The sequence below is a fragment of the Fragaria vesca genome, linkage group LG5 (genome assembly GCF_000184155.1).
Source record: "Fragaria vesca subsp. vesca linkage group LG5, FraVesHawaii_1.0, whole genome shotgun sequence".
Lineage (NCBI taxonomy): Eukaryota > Viridiplantae > Streptophyta > Magnoliopsida > Rosales > Rosaceae > Fragaria > Fragaria vesca.
Window position 1 is genome coordinate 480,532 of NC_020495.1, and position 25,368 is coordinate 505,899.

Below are 25,368 nucleotides of genomic sequence, written 5' to 3' on the forward strand. Positions count from 1 at the left end.
AATCTCATCATTGTTTGGCTCTCTAGCTGATACTTAGATAGTTATATCCTTGTATGGATTTCAATTGTGTTGATGCAATGAATTATTCATTCTTCTTCTCTCAGGAAAAAACAGCTAGAAGAAGTCCCACATGACTAATTGGCAAGAAGAAACAAATACCTAATTAATTAAGCATACTGTGAAGTTGTTGAATTTGTACATATATGCATTACATGTAGTTGACAGAGAGAGCAGCAGTCACTGTTATTTCATCAGCAATTCAACCGGAAAATTCCACACTAAACAGTTCGGTGTCAGACAGAGTACTTGATAGACTAACAGATTGATCCCCTTCTCGAATAGAAAGGGGCCGGACTTACAGTTAGTACATACATTCCGACGATTGAGATCAAAGGTATGATTCGGTTTGGGACTGGGGATTTACATTTTGATTTAGGCTGAAGCATGTAGGGATCGATTGTGTGGATACACACGAGTCATATATGAGAGAGTTTATATCAACTGATTAAGTGAGATATATGGTTAATTATGTACTAATGGGCCTATCTATACCTCTGCTAATTGATCTTTAAGAAAACTAGCCTCTCTTTTGAAAGGCATCCAGTTGTGTGATAAGAGTGGGCCTATCAGCTCTTTCTTGCTGAGCAAGGCTCACTTTGTCATGATCAAGTTTAATTAGCCCAAATCATTAGGCCAAGCATGATTCATATAATTTGTTCTCATTTGGGCTATTTCTGCAGGTTATAGTTCATGAGTACGTGCTGATGAGCCTGCAGGTAGTTCTGTCAATGACTGTTCTTCCTTTGGTGGTATCTCTTCTCCCAAGCAAGTTCAAATTTTGGCGACTCGCATACGCTCAAGTAGGTTAACACTTAACACTAGCTAATCCAACTAAAGTATTTGTAATGTTGCAATTGGATACTAAGGCTATCTGCTCGCTTCATGATGATGATGAGTTGTGAGCACTGGGTCGGATTTCTTGCGCTTATGTTGTGTAATGATGCTGTTAATGGTAGCTGATGTGACAAAGGGGTATGAACAAGATGCTCATCCATGTAATAAGACTCAACAAGCATGCTGCTTAGTAAAATTCAGACAACTATGAAGCTCATGGTGTTGGTATCCCATCAATTATTTTGAGGAGTCTTATGTACCAAGATTTGGGACCAAGAATGACATCAATATATAACATACACATATAAAATGCTGCACATCATGGATAACAAGGAATCTTCTAATTCTAAAATGCTCCTTAAGCAACCCTTTCTGATAGCTAATGACTAATTAACAGATAGACGTGTACCCAAGCCAAGCTTGTATTTGAATATTTTGGTCAACCAGAAATCAAATTCAATGGTTGGTTTCTCTTAAATATAACTACAAGAAGAAAATGCCAAATGCTGGCATGGCTTTGATTCTGCTTACAAGCAGAAGAAGACCCTCTGTAGCATCCAAGATTCCAGTTAGCTAGAGCAGTCAGGTCTCTCTTTGGTGAAAACTAACGCTGACTTTGTTTCTTGATATTGATCGAGACGTTAAACCAATGATAATAAGGTTACTCTTGAGGAGGTTTATTATAGGCTTCCGATGAGTTAGCCAGCCTATACAACTGGTTAGTTCCAATAAGATAGGATAAACAAGAAAAACAATGTTTCCTGCAACTGTGACATTGGGTTTCTCTCCCCAAAATATGGCCTTATATGTTTGATGCTATCTGGGTATCTCTACGATCTTCAAACTGTTCTTCTTTTGGCAATAACCACTTCAATTCCAGGCCTCAATATTCCTACTCCAGCTAATCCTTTAGGTCGATCATGCTATTAAAAAACCTCGGCGATGTGAGAGAGATCTCTATTGGTAAAATACTAACCGAAAACATTAAGGCGTTACAATTTTTGCCGACATAGCATAAGAAGGAATTTGAGGAAGTTGTCCAGAATGGCTTTGATACTGTAAGAATATTGGACGCTTCTTGGTGGTTATTTCTTCCTGTACGGAATTTCTGAGAAAAAGGTACGGTCATCCTGATAGCTAGGAAGTTTCCAACATTGTATTTCACTTAACACGATGATAAAAACTAGCGATAATGTTCATGAAGTGGCAACACTATTTTTGAATAAGAGAATCTGCCAGGGAGGAAATCACTAGAAAAAGAGGTAGCTTACAGGAAAAGGGAAAGGCTTTGTAAACTTGCTGAGACAGTGAGACATGTAAAGCATGCACCGACTTATTTACAAAGCTATGTGAACAACTGAATAGGGAAAGGCTAAGACAAGAATAAAGAGAGAGAAAGATTACATACATAAAGATTGCGGCTCATCGCAGCAAACAAACAAGTCTCATTTGGAAGCGCTAACTTTCCCAGATTCAGATTCTTCATATAAACTTTCCTAGCAAGGGGTGGTTAACTTAATGTTCTCTTTTAACTGTTTAAGCAATTCATGGAACAAGTTCCTTATTTACATGATTGAGATTCATCAAGTAAATTCCCATAATCACTATCATTTGGATTCAAGCTGATTTGGTATATTATTACATATATATTGTATACCACCGGCCACTTGGCTTGATCAGTCCCATCACCATCTTCAGTAAAGAATTTCATACATCCAAATTAACATGTCAATTTGTATATATATGATTCCAGATTATAAGACAAAAATGCCTGATACATCCTGAAGCATCTATTGAAACCACAATTAGATCAGCATATGCTATTCTAATTGCATCAGCATAATTGGAAACATCAACAATTCGTTGAACTCCTGCAACTAGAAAATGCCAAGAAGGCATTTGGATATATACAGATTCCAAATTCCAAACAGAAAAGGAAATATGATTAGCAGCCAAATTACTGAAATTAGGATGAGACCGAAAGTCCATATAAAATAATAACAAGCAACTAATTAATCTGTAAGTTACCCCAAAGGGGAAGAGCAAGCGAAAATGACCCATTTTCACTAGAATTTAAGATACAAAAAAGAGTATTATTCATAGTTTAATCCATGACTTTACTATGTGATATAATCCATAGCAAATATATATAGTTGGATGAGAATCTCTCCTTTATTCGTGTTTACAAAAACAAAGTGGTATAGCTAGCTAGCTAATTAGATAAACTAACTAGGTTATGCTTTGCATTACTTATATACTAATACGACTAACTTTCCACGCATGGATATATAAATGTATTGCAAAGCTGTATGAATGTGAGAAGTAGAATTTGCCAGAAAGATAGAGAAGCATGTAAAAGAAATTCCACTTACTAAAGAAACTAAGCAACTTAGTTACAATAAACTTTGTTGGAATCTCCGATCGAACATGTTTGATATAGAAAACCACCAAAAGAGTACTTGGATTATGTATTGGATAGCTGGTTGTACAATTTGAATGAAAGGACAATTGAACAAACAGTGATGATGTTCTATTAAACTAGTTGATTAATAGGTCTTTTCGTCTATCAGAATGCTAATTAGTCTTCTTGGCTTATGTTGTGTCATTTGTGGGAGACTTCATTAAGGTTATAAGTGGGTATAGATGTTATGAGGTAAATGCCAAGACAGAGAGTTGGGTTGTTTGCAACTCTGGATTGATGTTTGTCCTTGTGTTCATCAGCTGATATAGAAAGAAGGTACAAAACTATGAGGACACCAAATAGGACGGGATTTTAAGATCTGAAATTAGTGTAAAACACATGCATATGGTTAGAGCCGATGATCCCAAAATTTAAGTTGTACTCACGGCCACTTTATAGGGGGAAGAGAGACATAACTAAAAAATAAAAGAGTCGAACTCAAATCTCTGCACGACTAAATATATGAATGTATTATTGGACGCGACATACTATTAGTATAATTTAAACAATACCAACATTTATCAATGAAACACATGTATCATGTATTACATATGATCATCCCCAAACAGATTATTAATTCTACTTGACCAAACATTACCAAGTTAGGTGATTGTATTGATTCTCTAGCTACATTGTTAAACCTCTCCACTCCTTTATAAGTGCAAGTTGTATCACTTGTATGCCATATATATATATATATATATATATATATATATAATTCGTGCATCTTTAACTGTCGCACCAACTCATCAATGGTATGTTACACTCATGAATCATGACATTCTGCAGAGGATACATGTTTTATTTTCTCCACTGACGAAATGGCATCGTGAAAGTTGTCATTGTGGAACAAGTCCTAGGATAATAGCCGATTGTCAACGAAAGATCTTCTATATATGTTTTAGGTGGATTCACATGCACATGAAATATTGAAAACGAAAGCTGAGGAGGAAGCATGAGAGTTGCCATTTTCAAGTCGTATCAGCCATTTTTGTAATGCCTTGAGAAATGTTCAAAATCATAGGCACATTGGTAGCTCCCATTACCATCAGCTAGGTCAAAGATAGAAAACCCAGAACCATTTTTCTATAACCAATGCATGCATGACTGACTTTCTCTGAGCACCACTATCAGCTTTTTGAGCCCCTAAAGAACCATGAACTATAATATTTAAGGTATCATCTCCATCAGAGCTAGCACACAGAGAACAAACAAGTCTGTGTAAAGCAGAGCCAATTAAGCTCAGTGATAAACTAAACAAAGGGCATGTGGTTAAGTATGATTCTCAGGCTGCAGATTCATATGGTGCTATAAAACAAGGCCAGCCAGCTATGGTGGAACTGTGCGTTTTAACCGGCGTAGTTGAAGGTAGGCGAGGCAGGGGTTTTAGTAGTAAACAATCAACCAGCTGCCAAAGACACTGTATAGTTAACCTTTGGACCACCATGATCATATACACTTCACCTTCCTATAGTTGGTAGGAGAGGTTGTTCCCAACTTCCTAAGTTAAACTATACGTACCTTTCTTATTTATTGTGAGAATGACCTATCAATTCAAATGCTGGAGGATTAAACATAGTTATAAATAATTTAACCTACCAAAATGTGGTACATGAACACTGGTGAATTTTGATGACGAAGTCTTGAAGGCATCATCTATTGTTTCCTTTGGATTGTGATCTCTCGAGCTCAAGATATTTATAGAATCGTACTTACGATATCATGGATGATCTAGATAAATTATGACACTGTTAAGCTAAATACATGATAAAATCTGAGATTTTAAGTGAGTCGATTCTTTAAACTTTATGAGAAAAATAATCGATGTTAGCTTAGAACAAGGATTTGAGAAGGAATTTTAAGGGGAAACTTGAACCGAAAGTATGATTAGTTTAACCGAAGTCTTAATTAAAGAAAGCAAATTAGAGGGCAAATGGAGACAAAGCTGCAACTATAGAAATTGTTCGACTAATTGTCGGGAGTAGTGGTGTTTTGCCTTTGGACACATAAACCACATTATTAGCCGCTCTTTTATTAGACAAAACCAATTTCAATTAGTTTAATTATCCATTTCGTTTCTTTTTATCTTATCCTTTTGCGTGCTTTTGACTAGTTTCAAATCCAATTTGTCCCAGTTGATATATAAATATAACTCCCTAATTTGTTGGCTATCCCATCCAGTCGCTATTGGACCCAAACCTACATGAACCTATTATTCAAATTTGAATTATCATGCACTAAAATAATAATCACATTCTTAGATTTTGCTCATACACAATATAAAACTACCCATGTTGTCGGTTCAACAAGCAAGTGTCGATTGTGTTGTAGGATCTATAATGATCTTCATTGAAAGATATTGGTGGAAGTTAGTATGGATGATATACTGTTTAAGCGAAGAATAAGATCATCGAGGAAAATGTACACCATGAATAGTTACACATAATAGTCGATGATGCATGTAACTGATTTGATACTTCACTAGTTAATTCACTTGATTTACAAAAGATTTGTGTTGAACGACATCTATCGAAACTCAACTTAATGATTATTTGTGATTATTGTTATGCCGGTAATCTTTTAAATTTAACATGTCAAAAATACTTGAGACCAGATTATCACGGCCTTACGAGTTTGTTTCATTTCATCTTGAACTACCCTATAATTCTTAGTCGTTTTCATACTTCGATCTACTCTTTTATGTTTGTTTGTCAAACAAGTAATTTGAAACCATGATATGCCCATGTTCTCTTCGCTATGTCCCAAGCTGATTTGACACCAAGAACATGTCTTGGGGAACATGGTTTCTCTAAACAAACCGCTTGAGGAAAACTGGGATTCAAAAATTGAGTCAAACAAATTACCAACTCCTTATTTAATCTCTGATCTTCTTGCCCTACAAATCTTGATGATTTTCTTGCTTGACAAGAATAGAACTTTTTCACCATCTTCATATGACATTTTCACACAGAGCTTATGGGTCCTGGTGCTGTCATTTATATACTAATTAAGGGGGATTAGATTCTTCCCCATTCCACACAAAGTAAAAACCTTCTGGATTGGACACAAAGAAAGTAGGAACATTCAATTAAAAAATATCAAGTCAACCATTAATACTGATAATAATGCCTTAAACAAGAGAGTTGCTATATGTACAAATCTAGCTGTGGTGCTTAAACTCCTATTTCTCTTTTACCTAACATTCTCTTCTTTTCCTTCCAGCAATAAACCAATAATTCACTACCAGTCTACCACCCAACTCCTCTTTTTTACATTCCCATCTGTTCTTTCCCTCTACTAAGTTTCAAACATAAGCATTTAAAATGGAGTGGCCCTCCTCCAATCTCTATCAAATTCCTCCAACCAAACCAAACCCACCTATAACAGCAACTACTATTACCAAATTCCCACCTCCCTTCTTCCTTTTCTCTTTATGTACAATGCCAGAACCCCAAGCAAAGAATAATACACCATCCATTGCCACATGCCAGCTAGTGAATAAGCAATTCTTCCACAACATCCTCAAGAAAAAGACCTGATGAGTCCCAAATTGTACAGATTCCTTCTCACTAAGCTCCCAAGTGATAGCAACACTGTCCCACCAACCCCAACTGCCTGCTCTTCTCTTTCACCTTTGGAATGGCAGATCAATGGCAGTTCCTTTACTTTCAAGTCACTTAACCCTACTCTCTGCCTCACTGCATCGATGGTTTCTCGATCAGCAGGGTTTCCAATTGCATCGGTGACATAGAAAACGTTCTGAGCCTTGTCTGTCGAGGTGGAGATCTCGGCCCTTGTCACATTGAGACCGGCCTCTCGGAATGTTCTAGTGACTTTTGCTAGAAGACCAGGTCTATCCTCAGTGCACAATTCAAGTCTCACACCCTGAAATGACATATCCCAAGTAGGAATTAGCACAATGGACACTAAAACCAAATGAAATAACCAAAACCATTTAGATTGAAGTGAGCAATACCTCAGATGCTCTTCTTTCAATGGCAGCTTGCAAGCATTGGATTACACGATGTCGTTCCGGTTCAGAACTAATTGGGGTCCCATCAGTATGCCTAATGTAAAATTCCTGAAACAAAATTCAACCACAAACTCAAGTTAGTTATTCGACTCAACAACAAACTTTAAAAGTTTAAAATTTAAAATTTAAAATCGGAGCACAAACATAAACCAACTACAAGGAAATGAATCTATACCATGTGTGCTCTATCCCCTGCTGTTTTAATAGTGGCATGAAAAACCACATAGTCCATATCTGTCATTGTGCAAACAACATCAAACAAAAGCTTTGCCCGGTCCTTGCACTGAATGTTCACTACAGAATAACTCCTTTCAGCCCAATTCTGCACTGTTACGATTGGAGAATCAGTGCAAAGCTGCAGGATGGGCTTCCTCTCGTAATCGCGATCTGCAAACATCATTTGATGGAGTCTTCTTTCTGTGTGTGTGACAGCCATGGAAACTGAAGTTTTGGCACTCCGAATATCATTGTCTCCCTTGAGAACAGTCCTCAACCGCGCTTCAATTGTATCAATTTTCTGCGAGTCTTCAATTGGACAACCCGAACCACAGTCCTTGACATAAATCAGTGAAGCAATTCTGCCATTGTGTGTCCAGACCTTAGACTCAACCACATTGCATTGCAGCTCGGCCAGCACTGCAAATACCTCAGAAAGAAGACCAACACGGTCCGTTCCTGTCAGCTCCAGGGCTGTCAGGCCGTTAGAGCAGCTGGAGGTCCCAAAGTGAATTGTTCCAAGTGACTGTCGAACACAAGTAATTAAGTATCAGTTTCAATTCTAGACAAATCTAATTGTAAATTTGTGTAGTAAAAATTGAGATCAATAGTGCATTAAATGATTCAGTTACCTGCTCAATATAGTTGATAACGCTCTCGTCCGTTAATTTGTTCCCGTTTTGATCAGTAACATGAAAAACTGTACCAAAACATGAACCAATTTAAGATGAACATTCAAGAAATATACACCCTTTTAAGAAATTAATTAAAAATATTAAAGTTACAAAATTTCTTACCATCCATGAACCACCGTCCATCAGAAGAAATATAAGCCTTTTTAATGGTGAGGTTTAGGTCCGTGAGGACCTGAACAGCTTCGAGAAGAATTCCATGCCTTCTAGCACTATCGACCTGCACAACGAAACAGAGACTTGATTAGTCAATAATTTCGACAGAATCAAACCTTGTTTTTTGGTTTCCAAATTGGAGTTTGAAGAAGCAAACCTTGACTAAAGTCGCATTGGAGCAGACGGCATTGTCAATCACGACCCTGTAATGTAAAACCAACCAAACGGTCAAGTCAGATAAACACCACCACCGCCACCGTCACGAAAAGTCAGAAATTTTGAAGTTTTGAACACGAGATTTCGGATATTAATTAAAATTTAAAATAAATTTAAGTCAGTGAAATAATATTACTTGCTGTGAAGGAAAGTAATCAGAGAAGAGATCTGAGTCTCTGGAGAAGAAAGTTCCAGATTTCTAGGAGTAAAAACAGCACCGAACCAAGAAAATCCGGAAAATCTCTCAGAAAGTGAGACCCGAAAAAACCGAACAGAAAAAGAGATGAGGATGTGAATAAACAGGGAACAAGGGAACAAGGTATGTATGTACCTAGGAGTGTTCATCCGGAAAACGAGTTTCTCATACTCATCAAGACAAGCAGCCCACTCCATCCTTGAATTCTAAGCAGAGCAGAGACGAACGACGACGTTTAATAAACCAACAGAAACGAAAAAGCTCTCTGGGGCTTTAACAAGAAACGAAGAAGCTCTCTGGGGCTTTAACAATCTCTAAAAAGCGACGAGACAATCTAAGAAGAAAGAGGAAACTTCGCCGCCGTATCAAACAAAGCCAGCAATGCCACAGAAGAGAGAGATGCCTCCACACACTCTCGGCGTCTTAGATCAAATCGCCACCAACACCAACACCAACCTTCTTCTCTGTCTCTCTCTCAAGAAAATAGTTACTGTTACTTTCTCTCTCTCTCTCTCTCTCTCTCAGTTTCAAAAGCGCAAAGCACGCTTGTTTCTTAACACACTGAGGTGTTGTTGCCTCTTTGCCCATCTGGGTGATCTGCCTTATATATATTTCATTATTTCCTTTATTGTTTTTACAAAACTTTAAGTAATAAAGATATTTTAATATTTTATTCGATTTTTTATATTTCTTTCCTAACCACGCCCTTACGCAAAGATTAAGGGGCGGGTAATTCTTACTACTCACTACTAATCACATGCTGCCCGATAACCCTGCCCCCCTCTGACCAACTCTCTCTCTCTCACTCCCTAACCTCCCCACTCAAAAAGTCAACCAATTACGCATACACATGGCGCTTGATCCCCTCATTTGTTAGTGGTTCGTCACTTCATTACCACCAGCTCAGACGCCACGTGTTCCTCTCCAAACCTGCCTTTGCGTATTTTCAACTCAAATTACAAAACAAGAGCACGTAGATCATCGTTGGGTCCAACATGGCTTCGAAACTAAGGGTCGGATTTGCCGACCGGAATTATCACCGGCTTTGTTTCGGCTTTTCCTCTGTCTGTGTTTTGGGCCGGTTTTTGCTTTGTATCTTTGCCGTCATTTTTAGTAATTAAATCTTGGTTTAGATATCGAATGTTCGGACCATTAGATACTGTAATCAAGTTGAACTGATGACGGAGTCCGTTATGTCGGGTAACGATCCTAAGATGCTCCGTTTCAGTCAATACGGTGATGAGATGGCGGGTTGTGATTGGCGAGACGTCGCACAACGTGCGGGCATGATTTAAGACGTAGGCGTTGGACGAGCTGTTTGAAAATGTCTAATAAGTCGACACGTGTCGAGCTCAGGGAGAGCTTACCAACTATATAGTAAATTCTCTTCCCACAGCTCAGTCGGGGGCCCACCCGCCCGTCTTAGGTAAGGTAAGGTCCTTCCTTGTCTGACAATCACGTGCGTGCTCCTCAGAAAACACGTTCCCCGCTTTGGCTGACGTCCCGTCGCACCGAGTTAAGGGTACCTACCCGACAAACATAAACGGTAACGTCGGGCCGTTAAATTTGAAACGGCGCCACGTCCCCGCTAGGGGATACGAAACGTCGTCGGTTTAGACGCTCCGCAACAGGTGTGTGGTGTAGAGGGGGCGGCAGTTATGTGGGTCACTCGAAACGCGCCGCTTCATTTACAAAACCGATGGCGGGAAACACCACCGCATTTCGCGCCAAAAATAGGGTCGGGGGGGGCCGTAGCGGTTGGCGCAGGGACCACGTCACGGGGAAGAAAAGATCCCACTATTGGGTAAGAAAATAAGGGCCCCGTAGTAACTTCCTTTGCTTCAAAGAGCAGTGGCCTTTTGCAGATGGACATGTACGAGGACCAGAGGCTACACGCCATTGACAGCTAACACTGTCTGGGTAAAAATATCTTCTTTTGAAGCTACGTGTCTGGGAATTCCCGCCATTTTTTTGGCTGGGTCGGAGTGTGAACTTTTTGACCGGTAATTCTCCGGCGCCGAAATCGAGAGGCACGTTCAGGGCGCCGCGGATGGCTCCGTGAGACAGTGAATGCATGTTTTGAGTTCAACGTGGTCGGACATGACATGACGGAGACTACAGGATTGTTAATTAGTGATTAAACTTTGATATATCTTGGTTTTTATTTGTTAATTAAACTGCATGAACCTGGATGTGTTTTACCACTTTTGCAGAGTATATGCATGCGCTTGACCTAAGAAGAAGGCATGCATTTTGCCTCCACGTCTTTTAATGACTTAGTTCAAAGGTCTTAGGTTGGTTAGACGAAGAAGATCATGGCCGCTAAATCTGGCTTTGCAGGCTTTGCAGGTTGGACTGTTGAGCCATCATGCATGCATTGGTCGAGTTCGATATGAAAGGTAAACTACGTAGTAACTTGTGACATGTGAGTTGAACTTGGCAATAACTCACTTTAGTCTTTCATTGACAGTAAAATATGAACCAACAGTCCAACACCAATCACTAGTTCTAAACTTACCTCTCTTTTTTCTGAACGCACTGTGAACTTACTTTATGCCGGGTAATTTTTACAAAGATTTATATGTGTTATAGAGATTATAACCGCGTGTTGATGTATCTACGAGATATCATAGGCGGAGTTACAATCAGACCAAAGGGTGCCATGACACCCTATGGTTTCTTCAATTAGCTTTACTGTTTAGTTTATTTATTTACTGTTTAGTTTATTTATCAACTTTCATGAAGAAGTTCCATACTAATTCTTTATATGGCCCCCTTTAATATGCGTTCCTAACTCCGCCATTGCGAGATATCAATAACCATTTGGTAATTTGTATGGTGCCATGTTTGTAAGAGACTTTTTTTTTGTCTGATTTCTAAGAGACTTCAATATCAGCAATTATAAGTCTTAGTTTCTTGTGACCCTTTGCTTCAAGTAGTTCACAGATCGAATTTGCCAGCTGGGAAAGTGAAGGTTAGGGGAAAGGACATTTTCAGAAGTTGGAGAATATGAAAACCATTGATACTAATGTCACATTAGGAGATTGTAACTTTGATCATACAAATTATAAGATTGCGACTACACCTTCCCCACTCGAATAAGTGATTAGTTTGACAACTTTAGTGTAGCCATTGAGGGTCTTTTGGCTCCCCTTAGGAAGACATATGTACCCAATAGCACCTTTCAATTCTGTCACAATTTATTCACAATTTTAATCCATCTTCTTGTTTATGTGCTCAGCGTACATTCTAATCATTATAAATTGTATATTTTCTTCAGCAACTAGAAAATAACCAAGGCTGGAATTCTTCTTATATATTGAAAACAGAAAACATGGAATTATGATAAGGAGCTGTTGGAGATCGAAGGCGTTGATCGATCACATCAATGGAAGCTTTGATGGTTGTTCAACTTTTTTTTTTTTTTTTTTTTTCTTCTTTGTTAAATTTTTTTTTTTAAATCAGATGGTTGTTCAACTTTTGGTTGGGGAATATTGTAGACAACCTTACATATTGATACATGTTATGAATCATTTTTCCATTCATATGTCATAAAGCCTTAAAATCCAGATATAGAAGTCATTAATTTAATTTCCACTTGGTAGGTTTCTTCTTCTTCTTCTTCTTCTTCTTCTTCTGTTTTTGGTAAGTTCTCTTTGTTGAACAAAAATTACGTCATGAGTGATCACACATGGTATTCGACGGTGATTCTAAAAATCCATAACGACGATTTTGATTGGAATGTTGACTTAAATATCTTTGTCATGTCAAGGATTTCATTGAGTCTTGGAACGGCTAGCAATTGGTAATTGAAAGTCTGGAAGACTGGAACTGTTAATCAGAAATTAACATAAATTCTTAGATAGGGCAAATGCAGAAGACGAGCTTTCGACACAATTGAGGATCTTCATGTGTATATATATACATGCTAATCTCATAAATAAGTTATTTAACCTAGGATTTGGGATCTAAAGACTAATGATTCACAAGCTAAAGACTAACATGATTGTTTACATTTCCTTAATATATCCTTTTCCTTCGGGTAAACCCATCGGTGCCGGCCAGCAGCATCATCAGTTGCATAAATCTCAAGGCTAGCTTCAACGGGCGGCCAGGAACACCTTCATACCCTACTTGTCGAATTTTACATAACGAAATTATGGTAGAGGCTCCACTCACGAGATTTCTTAGGTGCTACACATTTTGCTAGAGAGATTTACATGCCCCCACCTCACTTGCAGAATATCTCTATCTTCTTCTTCTCTGATCGAACTGTACCACCATACCCAAGTTCATTCCCAAAATTCCAGTTTGACTGTTCTGCAGCTACATAGAATCTCACATTCTTTGCTAACTCTGCTGGTCTTTCTTTCCCTCTCCCTTGATTTGCTGCACCAATTATTCAACAGAACCAGACCACCCCTTTGTCTCTATATATAACAAAATGGTGGCCTAATCTTGGTGGCGTGGGTCCGAAATTTGAAGACTTTCTCAGGGTAGCTGCTACTGTGCTGGTCTCAAATGGTGGCAAGGTGACCCTTCTTGTTTAAATCTCACATGGGATTTCGGTTGCCATTGTCGACCGGAAGCCTAGCTAGGGTTAAAGCCTTAAAGGTATTCCAAACGCACAGTGACACTCTGATATATATAATCACTGGCTTGCTGCCTATTCGCATGACATTGCCAATGAGTCGGCCCTGCTTTTTCACGACAGTATGCTTCCATAATTGGTGGCCAAACTGGAAGAACGACCTTTCTCACCGCCTGAAAAATAATTACCGCTATATGCGTTTTCACTTTTTACAGATCATAAATATGTGTATGATCAGAGACATAATCAATGTAATGGGCATGAAGGACATGTTCCAGCGAAGATCTAACAGCGTTGTGGGTTTGATGATGGAGATGTGTGTATATTGATGGCGCCACAGGGACAAGGTGATCGAACAGAGACTTATGTTGGGTGGCGGATTTATTGTATAGGTTGGTCGATCATTGTGGTATAATGATATATATGAAGCATGCGAAAGCGAGCGCATATGTGTGTTTGCAGGGGTCTGGCTCAGTCACCTTCCTCATTGATCACGCTTCACATGTTCTATGCTTTGTCAAGCACAAGTTCAATAACTAGATCCATCTGTCGAGTGCAGACGATGAGTTGCGGAATTAAGGACATTCGTAGGAAAGCTTTTGCAGTCTTCAGAACCTCGATATGAGTAGTCTAAGTCCACAGCAAAACCTCTCAGTACTATCAGGTTGTAAGAACTCCAACACTTTAGAGATTGAATGTGTAATTTGCTAAATAAGTATAATTACAAAATATTTTGTAGCTATAGGCAAAGATGTATTTGACATGTTCTTTTTTGAATCTTTTGTGGTAATTGGGCAGCTTGAAATATTTTCCTACGTGAGAACATGCTGGATTGAATGTGCTAATTGAGATCTTTGTATCTATACAATGTTTTTTAAAAAAAAAATTTATTAATAACACACACCATACATATGTCGTGAGGTTTGAACTTATGACCTTAAAGTTGTTAGTAAACACCTTAACTTACCAAATCACAATATCGTATCAATATAAAGCATGATCGATCAACAAAAGATCAGTCAATAAGTCTTACAGTTTAGATAAAAATCTCAGAATCGACCATTAATCTCTAGCATTTGAAGAAGATTATATGCTTTGAGGGATCTTTGATCGACCTGAAGACCGATGAGCACATATTATTAGTCGTCGATATTGGGTTTAATTCATCTTTATTCTTGAGATTGCTCGAGTCCAGACATCCAGTGAAGACAATGTCATCACTCATTAGGAGGCGTCTAGAATTGATCACAAAGAGTGAGTATTGGTTGTTGTCTCTTTTTGACGTATTGGTGCAATTGGGTTTGAGGCCCAACTGATTCACTCATATCATGCATCTGAGCAGTTGGTTTCCAGGCCCAAGCTCTGAAAAAATCCAACCATTTTTAATTTAAAAGCACTACGGTAATTTTGATTTCAACTCCGTAAAAGATGGGCTCATTATCGTTTTACTATTGGTTTTCGCATTTGGTTTAACCTTTCCTCACCAACATATCCACATTCCAGAACACTTCGACTCTTCCAAACATGGCCGCTCACTCCTTCTCCAAGCTTCCCACTTTCGTATCAGCCCTCAATCCCAATCAAACAACCAAACCGGAGTCTTATTCTCTACCTCTGACCACGACTTTGAGCCCCGCAAGTCTTCAGAAACTATGGCTCGGAACAACCAGTGTCGGAGTCAAAGCCCGACTGCCAAAGCTCCGATCTTTCTCTTCCACGATCTGCTTCAGCCTCCCGACAGCGTAAGCAAACCCAATTCTGTCTTTGTTGCCAGAACCGTTTCTCTTGATTTGTTTGTTTCGTTTCACGTTTTAGATGACGAGCTGTTGTTTCAGATGCTTCTGATTTTATCGTTACAGAGTCAAGGAAAGAGTTTCGTCCAATGACGAAGTGCCCAAGTGAGTGTCTTCTGTTGAACTTTGTTTATTGGGTTTGATGTTTGAGTTTGGTGGGATTGATGTTTTGGTATTGGTTGGTTTGATGCAGATGGTCTAGCAGGGCTATAAAGTCATTTGCCATGGGGGAATTGGAAGCCAGGAAGCTCAAGTACCCAACTACTGGGACTGAAGCCATTCTCATGGGTATCCTCATTGAGGGTAAATGTTACATATCTTTTATGCTTTTATTGTTCATTACTGAAATGGTTAGTTGTTAGAAGTTAAATACATCTGAATGAATGAATGTGTGTTCATGTGAATTATGAAGTTGAAGCTTGTAGAAAAAGAGGGTATGCTATGGAATCAGTTGTGAATTACGGGTCTTTGGTGTAGTGTAGTGCATAATTGATGAATGCACATTCTGCTGTTTTCTTAGCCATATTTGCATTGGGCTGCAGGAACCACTTTGGCTTCGAAATTTTTGCGGTCAAACGGAGTTACACTTTTCAAGGTGCGTGAAGAAACCGTTAAGTTACTTGGGAAAGCTGATATGTGGTTTTTCAGTCCTGAGCATCCTGCATTGACTGACGAAGCTCAAAGAGTACTGGACTGGGCTTTTGATAAGAAAATAAAATCTGGTATGTTTCTGTTCTGTTTCATTTGCATACAAATTTCTCGTACGGAAGTTTTTTTATTCACCTTTTCTTTTTTGAATTCTAAATAGTTCCTATTCATTTAAACATCATAAGCTTCCTTCACCTTGTATAAATAATATCCAGGGTCATGTCAATTCATTTCTGATCAGGTATTTAAGAATTTTGTATTCTCATGAGTTTTCTAAGAGTTCAGATATTTGGGTTTGGTGTTTTAATAAAAGGTTTTTCTTCACTGTTTTGTCATCCAGTTAAAATTGGTATTGTTGTACAACCATGGGAATTATGGAACTGGTATTTGCATAGAGTGGCATTTGATTGCCATTACGTTTAAGTTTGCGATTACAAAATCCTTCATGTAGAGATTGGGTCGTTGTAATCTGAGCTGCATCAGATGCAAGAACAGTTTGTGTGTTCTTGAACTGACCTAGTTCCTTTCCCCTCGTTATTTAAGAGATAGTTTCCTTTTCTACGACAATGCTGAATTTTTATCTTCCATTGCCATCTTAAAACTGAATGCAAAGACAAATCTTGGTGGAGCTCCAAATGCCATATTTTTCTTCTGAAGGAAATTTGATATAATTATTTCCTAAATGATCAAAAACACTTATTTTCTTAATTCTACTGTGGTTCTTGATTGCAAGACAACTAAACTATATGGAAGGAGAATCGTGTTTCTGTTGTGCAATATACCCTACTTGTTGAAATTGCGGGACTGAGCACATGGTCTATTTTTTTTTTTTTTAACAAAGTCATAATTATCAACTCCTTTTGCACTAAGTTTAATTCTTACCTTTTGATTTATTGATACCAGGCGGCAGTGGCGAAATTACAACATCTCATCTGCTTCTTGGCATTTGGTATGAAGTTGATTCACCGGGCCAGAAGATGATGGCCACCCTTGGCTTCAATGAAGAGAAAGCGAAAGAGCTGGAGTCTTTAATTTCTGAACCTGGATTCATCGATGGATGATATCTTCCTTTTTGTTTGTTGTGACCTGTGATGCGAAATTGTTAACCAATACATATGGATAATTGATGTTAGTTGGAGTTGTTTAATGGCATTTGTTGTTCGTGAATGATGGTTAACACCTGAGTCTGGATTGGTTGATTCTGGATGTGAAGTGACTATGTTTAAAGATTTAGCACTTTTCCTCGCACAACTATTGTAGATCAGATGCCAAAGGAAGTATGAATACAGTTTGTTCACTTGGGGAGAGAAAAGAAGAATTCATATGCGCACAGATCAATCAATATTTGCGCAGCGTGCGCTTCATATACGGTCATAGGATAGGTTTAAGCAACAAATTAACTTAGAATATCTAGCTAGGCTTCGGGTTCCTCTTGCCCTCTTCATGTTCCTCTTCGTATAATTGTCATCTCCTTTACATTAATTATATGAAAACCGTATTTAGAAAAGTCTCATTCACAACAGAATAATAGAAGAATGTATCAAGTTGATAGTTTCTTCTTTCTTCACCGCTTCTCTTCCCTCCTTCCTCCATTGCTAATTTTCTTCTGCTCATTGTCTTCTTCCCTAAACCCTCCACCTTCCCTTTTCTTGATCTGCTATCAGGTTTCGCTTCCTTCATATTGGAACTGGAACTGGAACCATCACGTTCGTTAGTTCTAGTACTCTTGGCTCTTCTCCTCGATTCTCTCTCTCCATTCTTATCGGTGTTCTTTAGTATGTCATGCTCCATAGCCACCTCGTCAGCATTATTCAAGGATTCAACCACTGATTCATGTATATCTTCACTAACCTTTTCCATCGTCTTTCTCCTTGCCATCATTGCTTCAAGAACATCCATCTCATCATCTTCCACTTCCACTTCCTCATCATCAACTTCACCTTCTTCATTGAACTTCTCCCTTTGGCTATCATTAACACTCGCATCTTCACTATCACTTCCTCCAACCACTTCATTCCTTTTTGCTTCCTTCAAAACCTCTTCTTCATCATGTTCTTCGTAATTACACTCCTCCAACGATAGCAACTCCATCAACTTTGCATACAAACGAAGATGCTTCCTCGACTGCTCATGATTCCTGCACTGCTTCTCACTCCTAAACGCCTTCCTACAAACCACACACTCCCATTCCTGTCTCTCTTTTTTCTCCTCCCTCTCCAACTCATTACTATATTTTGGTTTTCTCTCGACCGGTTTTGTCCACTCCTGCTCCACATACTCCATAGCCTTGTCCAACTTCTCTTTCTTCAATTGCTTCCTTCTTTCCGTCTCCTCCTCTATCTCCCTCTTTCTCTCCTCCTCTCTCTTTTTCATCATCTGCATGATCCTCTTGTCAAGCCTTTTGGCATTTTGTGCCAAACCTCGCACCTTATTGTTGTACTCCTTCTTGGCTTTCTTCCTCGCCTTCATGTTTACACGAGACCAAAATTTACATCCTTTTCGACCGGCCTTACTTAGATCAATCCCATCATGCGGATCCTCCCAGCAGAAATCCATTATCGAACCAAAGTTGAGCCAGTAGTTGTAAAATTGAACAACCTCCGGGTATGAGCTATCGAGATTGCCCATCTCCGGAGGCTTATTAACCGAATTCCAGGGCATCTTCTTCTTCTTTTGATAAGCGCGTTCATTGGCATAAATCCTTTGAAAAAGATCAGAATAGACCTTATAGAAGCCACTGCCGGAGCTGGAGTAGCCCTTGAAGTCGACATTGTCAAAGGGGATTTCGAGGTCGGGGTTGAAAACTTCAGGAACAGCGTAGGTCTGCCGGTAGGCGTCGAAGGCTTCTCGCCTTATGGGATCCATTAGGGTTTCGTATGCTTCTCGGACTTGTAAAAATTTGGCGGTAGCTTCGTCTTGGGACAATCCGCATTGGGATGATCTGCATTTGTCCCAATGGTATATAAGGATTAGCTTCCTGTAAGCAGCCTTAATTTGTTCACCTGAGCAGTTAGGTTCGAGGCCTAAGGTCTTGTAGTGGCAGACACGCTCTGTGCTCTTCACCATTGTAGTTTAGTCGCTTGAACAATAATGGATGCATGGGTGTGCGTATAGTAGGGTTTATATAGAGAAACAAGAACATAATTATTCCCTAGTTCTAATTGGAAAAGCGAAACAAGAACATAATTGTTCCCTAGTTCTAATTGGAAAAGCAAACGTGATGTCTACTTAACCAATGTAACAGATCTAGCTAGGGAATCTATTTAAACCTTTTAAATTTGGGAAATAATAAAGAAATATTTTAGTTTGAACTCCTAAACTTTCTTACCTTCAAAAGAATTTTTGAGGTCTAAAACTTCAACATGAAAGAAAACGTTTAACAAAATTGCGAGGGTATATATTGATATAAGAAGGCTATGTATCTGTGTTTTGCTATCAAACGTTTACCTACATAGCCTTCTATATGAATATGGGATGTGAGCTATGATAGCAAATATGACGCAGGGTATATATTGATATGAGAAGGCATGTAGTCTGCTTGTGTTTTGTGTTTTGTTTTACCAACACAAACTCAAAAATTCATATGAGAAGGACTTGCATTGCTGCTGAGATATGGCTTTCACTAATTTTATATGTTTATATGTTTATGCTGTCCATTTCTTTTAGGGTATTTTCAATTTGATTATTGTTTTAATTCAATTGATATGTTTTTTAATTCAATAGATATGATCAGTTAAGTTTTTTGTTATGTATCAGTGGAGGCTTTTTAATTCAATTGATATAATCAGTTCAGTGGAGGCTTTGAATCAATTGGTAAATGCATGTGGCACCTAGCTGGTTTTGAAACAAGTTAGCTAATCTGTAGATGTATCCGTTGTCCTTAGTTTCTGTTGCTGGTTTGCTGCTATGTGTATGAATCAAGATTGCTACACAAAGCTTTAATCGATTCATAAATACATCTGATACCTAGCAGCTTTTGTGTTGTGTGGGAAAGACATGTCAAAAAATATGCTTGTAGTACATCTGCTATATTGATTATTCCTTGCTTATCTATGTTAGATGTGTGGTGATGACATGTCCAAAATCTGTTTGCTGGCTGTGTTAGGGGATCAAACTTGGGGGAGTTGCCGCCTTAACACTTGTTGGACAAGCTACCATTTGCTAGATGTACTGCTAGATTAGCATTCATATTTTTGTACTTTGATAGCATGTGGAATGCTAACTTAGAGTTCAATTTTCATTGTTGTTTTAACTGGTGGACTTGTAAATGTGTAAACTATTTACTCTTATTTTGGTTGTGGTGGCTTACTAATCTATGAACTTGTGGATTTACTTCACTCTCTTATTTCATTGAAAATCTCTTATTTCATTGCAAATCTACTTCAAACCTTATAATTTTACAATAAAAGATTTTATTGAAGTTTTAAAATTTCTTATTATTGAATATTAGTTTGATAAAACAAAAAAAATATTGTGATATTTAAAATTAATTTAATCCAGTGCTGCAACAAACATGAGAATGAACTGTTGTGATCATTATGCTCTTTAGTCTTAAGCGATACCAAACATGGGTCATATATTAATATAGCATAAGCTAAGCTCAGAGAGTCCAAACTATTATAGAAATTAGTCATGTGTAACAGACATGTTGTAAAGTACTGATAGTCTCCATACCTTTAGTGAGAGGCTTGGGATGTCTTCATGAATTATGACTATATTATCCATCTTCGTGACTAAACTAAAGTGTCTATATCATTCGTTGAAAAGTGAAATGTCGACTCAATTCACTCATGCCAATTACTAGAACAAAACCAAACTCTCACTTGATATCCAACATAAATTCAAAGGAAGACTAGATCGGAATCCATCTTTTGTTTGTAGAGGTCCAAGTATTTTACCAAAACAAAACAAATAATAGATTTAAAAACACGTCAGCCTTGTATTTGCTATAAATATCACACTTGGTAGACCAGTGGGGTGTTAAAGACACCTATTTTGGGGAAAGTTAATAATCCACCCCGTTTCTCTCTCTATCTCATCGAAAAAGCCCTTGAGATGTCTGAGACCTCCCCCTTCTTCTTTTCTAGATCCAGAAAGAACATCTCTTATCCTCCCTCTTCTTTTTCAGATCGACGAAGCGCATCTTCCTCTCTCTCGTTGTGTATTCCCTTTTTTCGTTTTACATCCTTAAGCCTTCAGGGTGTGTGGATGCTTGTATGAGATCCGGATTGAGACGCTATGGAGATAAGAGACAAGTGAAACCATGGAAGATGGGCCTCCTTCATCTTTCGCAGCCTCCAGGTAATTTAGATTCAGATTTTGCATATAATTTTCACTTCAATCAATTTCTTTTGCCTGTTTTTTTTATTCTGTTTGAGAATCAGTGTAGTTCTAGACTTCTAGGCATACTACCCAGCCCCTATGTTCATATCTTTCTTACGATCCATGTGATTGGGCCTGGCCCAATTGAAATCCGTACTACGTATTTTGTTTTTTAATTATGGCTGTCTCTCCTTCTTCTTCTATTTAAAGCGCGAACGATCTCAAGATTGCTGCAATCTCTTGAGCGCTTTTCTCTAGTTTTTCTTATCATTTATCTTTCTTTAGGCTTTTTCACTCTATTCTCTCCTCCTCCAGTTGTCATGGAAAACGGGGACGAAAACCCTCGATTTATCTATAACCCATACGCTGATTCCTACGTACAGAACCTGAACTATGTAGTTCAGGCCTCGGAACCAGAAATGGTTCTGAATCCGAGTGGCAGTCATCCTCTGATGATCGCAAATCCATTCTTTTCTGTCTGTGAACAACAACAGACTGAAGAGACTGAAGATGATGAGCATACCTTTCATAGACAGCATCCGCCTAGAGAGAGGAGAGGAGATAGGCTTAAAGAGCCCATGAAAGGGGGGAAGTCACTCCCCGATCCTCCCAACAAGCCTAGGGGTTTGAAGGGGAGCGGGAGCAAGTGCTCCGATAATGTGGACTGGAGGAGGCACTCAGACCCTCACTACAAGGAGTGATGGGCGAAGGATGGGCGAAGGGGAGTTTGCTTTGCGTGTGGGATAGGTTGCTGCCATCGGTGTTGTTTTATGTTTGTTGTTGTGTGTTGTTTTATGTTTGTTGTTATATGTTTATGTTATTATTTGTTGTTGTGTTTTTATTAACTGTTTGTAATATTGTTTATGTTTATAATGTAAAATCTATGTAATGGTTGTATTAATTGAAATTTTCTGTCCTAAAATTTTTGTTTCCTCAACTAACAATCGTTTAAATGGTATCTATCGGTAGAAAGTTTCACCACATTAGTAACCCATTACTAATTGCAAACACACACTCACGCTATAAGCAAGTTATTTACCTCAGGAATTTAAAGATTAATGATTCACAAGCAAAAATCTATCATGATTGTTTTGCTAAAAGGGTACATAAAAATGATAACTTTGCTAAAATGGTACACTAAAATGATAACTGCTCCATAATTTTCCATTTTTAAATTTTGACCATGAACCAGGTTAGCAACTCAAATTAGTAAATTACCCTCTGAACAGTAACCTTAAAGCATAACAAATTCCAATGAAATCATAAATGGAGATGATATATGGGCTTCAGTTTCTTTGACTAGGGTGGTTGGGAACTAGGGTCTTTGGAATTCTAAGTTATTGTAGTAGATGATGCAGTTTCTTTGACAAAGGAAATTTTTCTGGTTGGATGGTTGTACTGGTTTAATCTGTAGTCCAAAATTAAGGTCATTTTTTTGTCAAGATGCCTGGGAAATTGTTGGTTGGTTGATTCAGTTAGTGTAATTCACATTTAACAATTATTTTTGGTAGGCATATGTACTGATGCCATTATGGTATTCCAAGACTGAAGGTGATGAGGACATCACAACCAAACCTTTCAAGGTTTATGAGAGGAAAAAATGGAAAAAGAGAGCACCTAATCATTCCCTTTCCATATGGTTTGATTAATTGCTCTCGATCTGATTTTCTCAGCTTGGAGGGAAAACCAAGCTGATTCTAGAAGTCTCTGTTTGTGTCTTTTCTTATGTCTTTCAGTTTAGAAGTTTTAAGGTCTTTTATTAAGTCATAATTGCGTCAGTTTTAGAAGGGAGTCTTATTCAGTCTTTAATGCTTCAGTTTTAGAAGAAGGGAGTCTTATTCAGTCTTTAATGCTTCAGTTTTAGAAGAGTCTTTAATGCTGCTAATGAGAGCTATCTGCTCAAGTATAAATAAATGTAAGGGCCTTATGCCCAGTTTTAGAGTGTTTCTGAGTTTTCCTGTGATGGGATTGGCGTGAAGCCTAGTTTTAGGGTGAGAAGCCTGGATTTGGTGAGAAACCAGGGAGTGATTCCCATATAAAAGTGTTTTGTGTGTGTTTAAATCCCCAAGCTTTGAAGCTTGTTGATCCTGGTATCTAAGCAGTAGGTTTGCTGCATCAGAAGGTCAAGATGCCATTGGACCCATAAGAACCAATAATTTCCGCAAGCTTTTACCTTTCGTGGTTTCCAATGACCTGCCATAGAGGAGAAATTATTGGGATGCCATTGGACCCATAAGCACCAATAATTTGGGAAGAATGGGGTGGTGGGAAGTAAAGATCTCACTTCATTAAGTAAGAAAATAGGGAAAGAAAAAGGGTCCCAAAGGTAACGTGTTGTTTTTGATGTTTCAAGGTAATTGCCTTTGCTTCAAAGAGTAGTGGGATTTTAGAGACATGTATGTAAGGCTACATGTTTGAGAATGTCCTTTTCCCTAACATTCACTAGCTTGTCTGTGAGTTGGCTGCTTATGCATGATTACTACTTGTAAATAAAAGTTTTTACAATTTAGTTTGTGGCTAATCAATGCATTTTTTTGTTACTTGATTTATGTGGTTAGTACTCTAAGGCGGTCTGGATTTGGGGTTTTGGAATTGGAAAGGTTGTTATAATGTTACTATAATTGCCATGGAAGTTAATTATTCAGTGGATTTCCAGGAAGAGTTGGGTGAGCTTGAAATAACTTAAAATGTTTCCACCATATGTTCGGAGTATGTAGCAGTCATGCTTATCTTGTTAACACCTTCTGTTACTTATATAGAGTCATGTCCTAACACGAGTGCTCTGATAAGCTCGATGATGATTGATGGTCTGTTTTGTTGGTGTCCCTCAGATTGCTACCCTACATTGAAGGCAGGCCTGATCCTCTATTCCCAGTGTAAGTACCAAGTTCTATAACCAATCCTTTCACTTTGTATTAAAGGTGTTGGTACAGTGTCTAATGCACTATCCTTGATTGCAGAACAAATGGGCCTAAATGGCATATATGTATATATAAAGCCATATTTATCATGTTTATGTCTGCTTTATTTGAATTTCATTGTTCAGACAATTTTCGTTCTCAATGCTAGGTCTCATAAGAAGAGGCTAGGGATTCTGAGGAGCAATGAACATCGCCCCTTGTTCTGTTCTCAATGCAGGTTTCGAGTATCGGCTGAAGTTGGTTAAAGTTTAGGGTAGAAGCTTGCAACTTAGTCATGAGCCAAACTTGGCCTGATTGCATACTTATTTAAGCTCACATTGAAATTCTCACCAACTTGTATCAACATTTTAAGTTCATGCATATACACTATATGCATGCTTTAATATACCCCAATTAGTCTTGGCCTCTTGGGAACTCAAGCCTTTCAGTGTACAGATTTTAATCGACTGATTTTTTTTTTTTCTTTCTTTCTTTCTTTCTGTTGATTGCCTTGGATTCTACATACTTCATATATTGTTTTGACTCTATCTAGATTTAAACAGATTCTAACATATTTTAATAGAAAGATTTGTTTGGATTTTAACAAGATTTGTTCTTGTATATCATAATTATTATGGGCTTTCAGGCCTGAAAATCTTTTCTTCAAAATTTACCAATGATATGCCACAAGACTTCAAACACCACCGGATTGATATTCATATTAACCGGTAATGGTGGGAGAGTGGGAGGCGGGAAACACCACCGGTTGCGCGCCAAGAAAATGGGGTCGTGAGCGGTGGGCGCAGGGCCCACGTTACGGGGAGAGAAAAGAACCCATGTGGATGGTAAAGGAAAAAGGGCCCATGGTAATTTCTCTTTGCTTCATAGAGGAGTGGCCTTTTGCAGGGACATGGTAGTATGGTAGGACTAGAGGCTCAATAATTTCTTTCTTTTCTAACGTTGAGTTGATAGGTAAAGAAAAATGAAAACAATAAGTGCCTCTAAATGTAACGTCCTCTTTTTTTATGTTTCAACTATTTAAGCCAAGTAGCCGGCTCCCTCACATGGAAAGAAGGAAGAGAAACTGAAACTACAATATCCTTTTTTCTGTTGAGTGTGATGTTTTTGGCCATTATCCTAGTCTGAGAGTAAATCCCATGTACCCAATTTCTCTGTGCCCATTATGTGTTAACAGCAATACCCTTGGTAAAAATAACAAAATCTCATCAGTAATTCACAAATATGGATCC

General features: G+C 38.3%; 2 protein-coding genes and 1 non-coding gene across 3 annotated transcripts; 2 read left to right on the forward strand and 1 right to left on the reverse strand.

Moving 5' to 3' along the window:
• Positions 1-6,447: 6,447 nt before the first annotated feature.
• On the reverse strand, positions 6,448-9,398 carry LOC101304477. Its single transcript, XM_004298660.1, has 7 exons — positions 9,000-9,398; positions 8,610-8,655; positions 8,402-8,516; positions 8,237-8,304; positions 7,564-8,130; positions 7,332-7,436; positions 6,448-7,240 (listed from the first exon to the last, which is right to left on the reverse strand). Exons 1-7 carry the CDS (start codon positions 9,059-9,061, stop codon positions 6,878-6,880), a joined length of 1,326 nt encoding a protein of 441 aa, XP_004298708.1. The 5' UTR covers positions 9,062-9,398; the 3' UTR covers positions 6,448-6,877.
• A 5,534-nt stretch (positions 9,399-14,932) lies between these two features.
• Positions 14,933-17,131, forward strand: LOC101304770 (clp protease-related protein At4g12060, chloroplastic-like). The gene is made up of 5 exons (XM_004298661.1): positions 14,933-15,197; positions 15,315-15,353; positions 15,442-15,551; positions 15,791-15,970; positions 16,800-17,131. Exons 1-5 carry the CDS (start codon positions 14,980-14,982, stop codon positions 16,955-16,957), a joined length of 705 nt encoding a protein of 234 aa, XP_004298709.1. The 5' UTR covers positions 14,933-14,979; the 3' UTR covers positions 16,958-17,131.
• Positions 17,132-20,911: 3,780 nt separating this feature from the next.
• Positions 20,912-24,556, forward strand: LOC101305071. Its single transcript, XR_184603.1, has 3 exons — positions 20,912-21,197; positions 24,050-24,094; positions 24,288-24,556. It is a non-coding gene; the product is annotated as an uncharacterized LOC101305071 (transcript).
• The last annotated feature ends 812 nt before the right edge of the window (positions 24,557-25,368 follow it).

Bases quoted from the DNA above. Each gene is read 5' to 3' on its own strand.
- LOC101304477 (XM_004298660.1), bottom strand. From the start codon at position 9,061: ATGGAGTGGGCTGCTTGTCTTGATGAGTATGAGAAACTCGTTTTCCGG. The intron at 8,305-8,401 runs GTAAGAAATTTT...GTTTTGGTACAG, and splicing joins TGGACGGTGGTTCATGGATG to TTTTTCATGTTACTGATCAA. The intron at 7,437-7,563 runs GTATAGATTCAT...ATTTTGTTTCAG, and splicing joins CAGGGGATAGAGCACACATG to GAATTTTACATTAGGCATAC.
- LOC101304770 (XM_004298661.1), top strand. From the start codon at position 14,980: ATGGCCGCTCACTCCTTCTCCAAGCTTCCCACTTTCGTATCAGCCCTC. The intron at 15,198-15,314 runs GTAAGCAAACCC...TTATCGTTACAG, and splicing joins TGCTTCAGCCTCCCGACAGC to AGTCAAGGAAAGAGTTTCGT. The intron at 15,971-16,799 runs GTATGTTTCTGT...TATTGATACCAG, and splicing joins TGATAAGAAAATAAAATCTG to GCGGCAGTGGCGAAATTACA.